Source organism: Engystomops pustulosus, chromosome 4 (assembly GCF_040894005.1).
Source record: "Engystomops pustulosus chromosome 4, aEngPut4.maternal, whole genome shotgun sequence".
NCBI classification, from domain to species: Eukaryota; Metazoa; Chordata; class Amphibia; order Anura; family Leptodactylidae; genus Engystomops; species Engystomops pustulosus.
Genome location: NC_092414.1, coordinates 194,542,760 through 194,550,050, shown reverse-complemented (window position 1 = coordinate 194,550,050; position 7,291 = coordinate 194,542,760). Strand labels below are relative to the sequence as shown.

At 43.3% G+C, this 7,291-nt stretch overlaps 1 protein-coding gene across 1 annotated transcript; it reads left to right on the top strand.

The window, feature by feature from the left end:
* The first annotated feature begins 382 nt into the window (after positions 1-382).
* On the top strand, positions 383-6,015 carry PET100 (PET100 cytochrome c oxidase chaperone). Its single transcript, XM_072149229.1, has 4 exons — positions 383-541; positions 2,092-2,178; positions 4,504-4,536; positions 5,845-6,015. Exons 1-4 carry the CDS (start codon positions 407-409, stop codon positions 5,911-5,913), a joined length of 324 nt encoding a protein of 107 aa, XP_072005330.1. The 5' UTR covers positions 383-406; the 3' UTR covers positions 5,914-6,015.
* The last annotated feature ends 1,276 nt before the right edge of the window (positions 6,016-7,291 follow it).

The following is a 7,291-nucleotide window of genomic DNA, read 5'->3' as shown; positions in this document are numbered from 1 at the left end:
TGCCCCTGCCCCATCCTAGAATGGCTGTTCCTTTTATTGTTTATTATGTCTATGTCATACAGCCCAGGTGTATAGAGACCCCACAGATATACTCCAGGGACCCCCCTATGGGACAATCTGCACTCCTGGATATGGAGGCTGCAACCTAAACATGCATACAAAAGCTAAAGCATCCAGCACACGCAATGTTATCATAACAGTTCCTCCAGTCTACATGTGTAACAGGAAGCAAGAAACTCCGTATTTATAACCTCAGTCACATGACCTCACATGTGACCAGTGACATCAGCCTACAGCTTCCAAGCAGCCATTCGCATGCAATGAAGCAAGCCACGCCCCTACTCCGTGTGACCAGGCCCCTCCAAAGTACCTGCCAGGCGCGCGTCTCGGTGTTATGATGTGACGGATGCTCGGGAGCGCGCACGCCGTGGCGTGCCCTGTGCTCCTCCACTCACCGACAATCGTGACAGCCAATAGGGAAAGAAGAGGCGTGGTTAGCGGCCTGGCGTGCAAGATGGGGGTCAAACTGGAGATATTCAGGGTCAGTATCACGTGTGCAGAGTGCGGGGCCCGGGGGACACTGCAGGGGAGAGGGGGTGCGCTGGGAGTTGTAGTGTCATCACCTAAAGTCCTGTGGCAGGACATGCTGGGGGTAGTGGTGTCATCAGCACAGGTCCTGTGATAGGACATGCTGGGGGTAGTAGTGTCATCAGCTCAGGTCCAGTGATACGACATGCTGGGGTAGTAGTGTCATTAGCCCAGGTCCTGTGATAGCATGTGCTGGGGGTAGTAGTGTCATCGGCTCAGGTCCTGTGCTGGACATGCTGGGGGTAGTAGTGTCATCAGCTCAAGTGCAATGATAGGACATGCTTGGGGTAGTAGTGTCATCAGCCCAGGTCCTGTGATAGGACATGCTTGGGGTAGTAGTGTCATCAGCCCAGGTCCTGTGATAGGACATGCTGGGGGTAGTAGTGTCATCAGCTCAGGTCCTGTGATAGGACATGCTGGGGGTAGTAGTGTCATCAGCTCAGGTCCTGTGATAGGACATGCTGGGGGTAGTAGTGTCGTCAGCCCAGGTCCTGTGATAGGACATGCTGGGGGTAGTAGTGTCATCAGCCCAGGTCCTGTGATAGGACATGCTGGGGGTGGTAGTGTCTTCAGCTCAGGGCCTGTGGTAGGACATGCTGGGGGTAGTAGTGTCATCAGCTCAGGTCCTGTGATAGGACATGCTGGGGGTAGTAGTGTCATCCGCTAACGTACTGTGATAGAGCATGCTGGGTGGAGTAGTGGCTACAGCTCCAATGTTGGGCATTGTTGTATCATCTGTAGTGTCCATTGGGTATCAAGGACTTTTTATGCTCATTGTTCGGATCAGTAGGATAACTTGGTTATCTATGGATTGTCAGGGAGTTGATAAACATGGCTGCTTTGTTTCCACTTGTTTGTGCCTATGGTCAGGGGTGGAGCTGTTCTTAAAAAAAGAAAAAAAAAAGCATCTCTGGGCAGCCCCTTTATGCAAAAACTTTAACATTTGGGACAACCTCCTTATAATTGTGCAGGACTTATTATTTTGGTGGGCGGATTCTGTGCCTCCAGAATTTTTGAGCAGGGTTTTTGTAATTGTATTTTTCTTTTCGAGGATATTGTGCTACTTTGAGGAGTCTTTTCTGCCCCATTCTAAACTGAATGCAAATAATTCCAGCTTTCTGTTTATCATTATGGCAAAAACTTGTGCAATTCTCTAGAAACAGTCGCACCGGGGTAGAGGAAGCTTTGTATGTTGACTAAAGAGAATTCCATGCAAATGCCAGAATGTCTCACAGGTGGGAATGACATCTGCAAAGAGTTTGTATGTTCTCTCCGTGTTTGCGTGGGTTTCCTCCGGGTCCTCCAGTTTCCTCCCACACCCCAAAACATACTGGTAGGTTGATCAGATTGTGAGCCCCGTTGGGGACAGGGACTGACTTGGCCAACTCTGTGCAGCGCTGCGTAATCTGTGTGCGCTATATAAATAAAGAATTATTATTATTAATCATTAGCCGACCTGTTTATGTGGAGTCCATTAAAGGAGAATGCTTATCACCCCTCTAGATGGCGCTATACCTGACATTCCCTGTGACCATGTTCTGGATCTCTAATCAGCCGGAATACTTTGAAGAATACATAGTGAAACGTAAGGTAAGTGACTGACGTGTCGTGTGCAGGGATCTGACGTCCACACCTGCCATTACATGATAGAATTGTCTAACCTGACGGACACTGGGGACTTTATATAAGGGCAAACACAGGGAAGTCCTCGCTGGCATTATATAGTTATGTCATGCGGGCACAGAGCCAGCTGCTCCTCCTGTAGTAAACACGGGCACACCCCAGGGAGTAATGCTGACATATACCATATCTGCAGCCTTAGGGGGAGATCTAATATTAGGACCTCAGATCCTTCTATCTACAGTAGTCAGTGACTTGTTATCCAACTACAACTCTCATCATGTCCTGACAGTCAAGGACTGGGGTAACTTTGCAACAGTTGTCATAAATGAAATCAGATTTTTAAATATCCCTCATCTGTTACCAGGGAAAGCTGGGTGACTTCCAATATGACCACTTTGGCGCCCACAAGAATAGTATGCATCCCTCCTAGTGTCCACAATGCTAAACCTGCCTAGCTATGGGACAGTGCAAAGAAATTGGGATGAATCCTTATATAACCAGACAAACGTTCCTACGAGGATCTGCTTACTATTGTGTGTGTGTGTATATATATATATATATATATATATATATATATGAGAGAGAGAGAGAATATGTATATTATAACATGTATATTATATATAATTCTTTAGAGTAAATACAAGGGTTTCTCAATAAAAAAGGAAAAACGGCAAAAAGTAATTAACTTACATTGTCATTACAAACAAAGTGAACAGAAGAAACCCCAAAAGTCATAAAATTAGAATAATTGACCCCAAATATCAGCAAACGCTTTCTAAGCATTTTAAAAGGTCCCTTAGTCTGGTTCAGTAGGCGACACAATCATGGAGAAGATTGCTGACTTGACAGATGTCCAGAAGGCAGACATTTAACACATTCCACAAGGAGGGAAAGCTTCAAAACCTCATTGCTAAAGTTGGTTGTTTACAGAGTCGAGTTTCACAGCATATTAATGGAAGGTTGAGTGGAAGGAAAAATTGTAGTGTAAAAAAGGTGCACAAGCAACCGGGATAACCGCAGCCTTGATAGGATTGTTAAGACAAGAATATTCAATTATTTGGAGAAGATTCACAAGGAGTTGCCTGCTGCTGGAGACAATGCTTCAAGAGAAACCACACACAGACGTATCCAGGACATGGGCTTAAGTGTCGCCTTCCATGTGTCATCCACTCCTGATCAATGCACAACGCCAGAAGCGTCTTACCTGAGCCAAGGAGAAAAAGAACTGGACTGTAACTCAGTCGTCCGAGGTGTTTTCCAAATGGAAGTTTACCTAAACAAGGTGCCAGAGTCTATCTATGGTCCCCAATCTATGGTGTATTGTCAAATGGAAGATGAGAGACACCAGACAGTGCAGAAGAGCTGAAACCTGGGTTTACAATAAAACCTCTGCAGCGCCATCAGCTTCTCCACCCATGCCATAACACCTCTGCAGCGCCATCAACTGATCCATCCATGCCATAACACCTCTGCAGCACCATCAGCTTCTCCACCCATGCCATAACACCTCTGCAGCGCCATCAACTGATCCATCCATGCCATAACACCTCTGCAGCTCCATCAGCTGATCCCTCCATGCCATAACACCTCTGAAGCCCCATCGGCTGATCCTTCCATGCCATAACACCTCTGCAGCGCCATCAGCTGATCCTTCCATGCCATAACACCTCTGCAGCCCCATCGGCCGGTTCCTCCATGCCATAACACCTCTGCAGCCCCATCGGCTGATCCCTCCATGCCATAACACCTCTGCAGCCCCATCGGCTGATCCCTCCATGCCACGCCACATTAATGCATCATTCATGCAAAAGTATGTGACAAAACAAAGTATTAAGTGCATTTACTGTACATGCTTTTCATTGTGATCAGTGATGTCTCTAGACGTAGGACCATCAATTACAGTGCAGGGGACTTTCTGAGGAAGAGAGAGCTGGACTTCAGTGTTATAATCTCCGCCTCCCTGACTTTATACAACCAATTTACATCTCACTTCAAAGTTGATTTTATGCATGATGCCACCACACTGGGTCATGAAGGACACATGATCTGGAAAGTGTTCAGCTGCTTGGCAACATACTGCTAGTGGTTTTTTATTACAATTTCTGATGACAGGTTCCCTTTAAAAAAAAAAATTAACTTTTTGCTGATATTCTAATTTACTGAGAAGCACTTGTATTTGATAATGCAGTTGGTCATGTAACAAAAAACTATGGAGCCCTGTATATTCTGATCACTTCCATTTAGGAATATATTAATATATATATATATTTTTTTTTTTTTTTATTATTTTAGAGAGAGATTTATCCCCCTGAACAGGATGACCAGGTAATACTTACATATGTGTTTTAATCTATCTGTATATCATTTATCCATCACATATTTATACATATTATATCTATCGCTATGTTCTTGGGTGCCTATTAATGTAACCGTGGAGATCCTCTTACATTTGCCTTGCAAGATTTTAATTTTGCAGCCAGATTCCTCTAAAACAAAAACAAATGTATAGTTCTAACTAATCTACCCAAATATAGGACAAAAATTCTAACTATTGATAGAGCAGCATTGGAAAATTGGTTATATAAGAATAAGCAAAAAATAAGTACAAAAGATACAAAAACTAGACTGGCACATGAGGAGGGAGAAATCAGTCACTTTGCTGCCTCTGTGATGCATCTTCATGTACCAGTGTTGTGCTGCAGTACAAATGTGATATAACATAGACATAGACACACTCCAAGGTAGTACCATATATATACTCGAGTATAAGCCTAGTTTTTCAGCACAAAAAAAATGTGCTGAAAAACCAAACTCGGCTTATAATCGAGTAAAAAAAATATATATCAAAACTCGCCTTTCCGGCTTCCCCTGCTTCTGGCTATATACTGGGGCAGGGGGCTGGCTATATACTATGGGGCAGGTGCTGGCTATATACTATGGGGCACGGTCAGGCTGGCTGTATAAATGGGGAGGCTGTGACCAATGCATTTCCCACCCTCGGCTTATGCTCGAGTCAATAGGTTTTCCCAGGTTTTTGTGGTAAAATTAGGGACCTCGGCTTATACTTGGGTCGGCTTATACTCAAGTATATACGGTATATTAGTACCAGAATGGGACCAATTACAACCACAGCTCTCCCTGCAAAAACCAAGGCCAGACACAGCTCTATCAACAGAAATATACGGAAAGTAGTGATCTGAGATGTATAATAAAATATGAGATGCTTTTAAGGTGAAAAGTAAAGAGAAAAATTGACTTTTTTTTTTCTATAGGATTAACTAGAGGAGCCTTCTAATTTTACATACTTATAAATAATATTATTAGTTTGTTGTTTTTCTTATTGGTGGAGATCTGACCAATTAGACTGCTGATTCTGATAATGGAGGGTCTTCACTGTATTTTACATGCACAGTGGCGCCCCCCAGCCACTTTGTTGCAAGGGTTAATGGGTTGGTGCGCTGCTGTGCAAGAACCACTAAACTAGTCATTGCATTAGCTGGAGGAGGGGGTCCCGGAGGTCACATGTTGTGTCCTTGTTATCACTTTGGCTGGTGGAGAGGGTAGCCCGTGGTATCATGTCTAAGTGTTGAGGCCATTATTTAACCCTGTGATGCTTGTTTTATTGTCACACAGAAAAAACAGCTGCAAGATATGAAGGAGATGATAAGACTGAAGAAAGAGAAGCTTTACATGGAAGACTAGAGCGCCCCCGAGCCCCTCACTGCTGTACTGCACTGTGTAAATGACCCCTGATGTATAGGACTATATGATATAAGAATACAGTAAAGAGATGTTTTGTACATATCCCACGTGTCTTATTTATTTTGTCAGGTCTGGTGGACAAAGACGGCAAGACTGCTTTTTTTTGAGTGTGAACTAAGTCTTAAAGTATTCCAACAAGGACAAGATTCTTATATATACTCAGGATAACAAAATAACACATTCTCTAATTCACTGTTATCACCAAAAATACAGAATTTCACAGATATAAGTCCAACCTGTCTCTATCTGTCCTGGTGTATATCATTTAGGTTGTCCCTGGATGTGACCGTAATTCTTCTGACTATGGTCAAATACTTACAAGACTGGCTCAGACACAGGGACTTCCTGCAACATGCAGACTTACTGTACAAGTTACAGATGGTCTTTATCTGGGAGGGAGGCATATAGCAGAGCTGACTGTGTCACTGTGATTTATATCCATCTCATGGATCTCATCTCTGATCGGTCTCATCTCTTTCTATGTGTCAGATACTAGTACAATGTTCAGAATAACTGTGAATAAACAGCAATAAAATTGAGTAAAATGGTAAAGTAAGGGGTTAAAAATGATCTTTACTGTGTAAACATCACTAGGGGATTAAAATTTGAGAATTCTCTTTCATGGGAAAACTACTTTAAAGGACATCTCCCACCAGGGTCAAGGATCATAAACCAAGCGCGCTGACCTACTGGTGTGTGCCCCCTCTGGCAGGATCTGCTCTTCTTTAGTCTTCCTTTGTCTTTGTGTTTAAAAAAAAAGAAAAAAAAAAAAGCTTTGCAAATGACTATGCAAATGAGTCTGAGGGGCTCCAGGCTTCATTAACATCTATTGAGCCTGGAGCCACTCAGGTACGCTGTATGCATTAAATACTACATGGCGGTACGCTGTATGCATTTTATACTACATGGCGGTACGCTGTATGCATTTTATACTACATGGCGGTATGCTGTATGCATTTTATGCTACTTGTTGGCACACTGTATGCATTTTATACTACATATCGGTATGATGTATGCATGTTATGCTACATGGTGGCACGCTGTATGCATTTTATCATCTATAGTGGCACGCTGTATGCATTTTATACTACATGGCGGTATGCTGTATGCATTTTATACTACATGGTGGTATGCTGTATGCATTTTATACTACATGGCGGCACGCTGTATGTATTTTATTGTACATAGTGGCACGCTGTATGCATTTTGTACTACATGGCGGTATGCTGTATGCAAACCATAGAGCATACATCTACTACATGGCGATACGCTTTATCTATCTTATACTATATGGCGGCATGCTGTATGCATTTTGCAT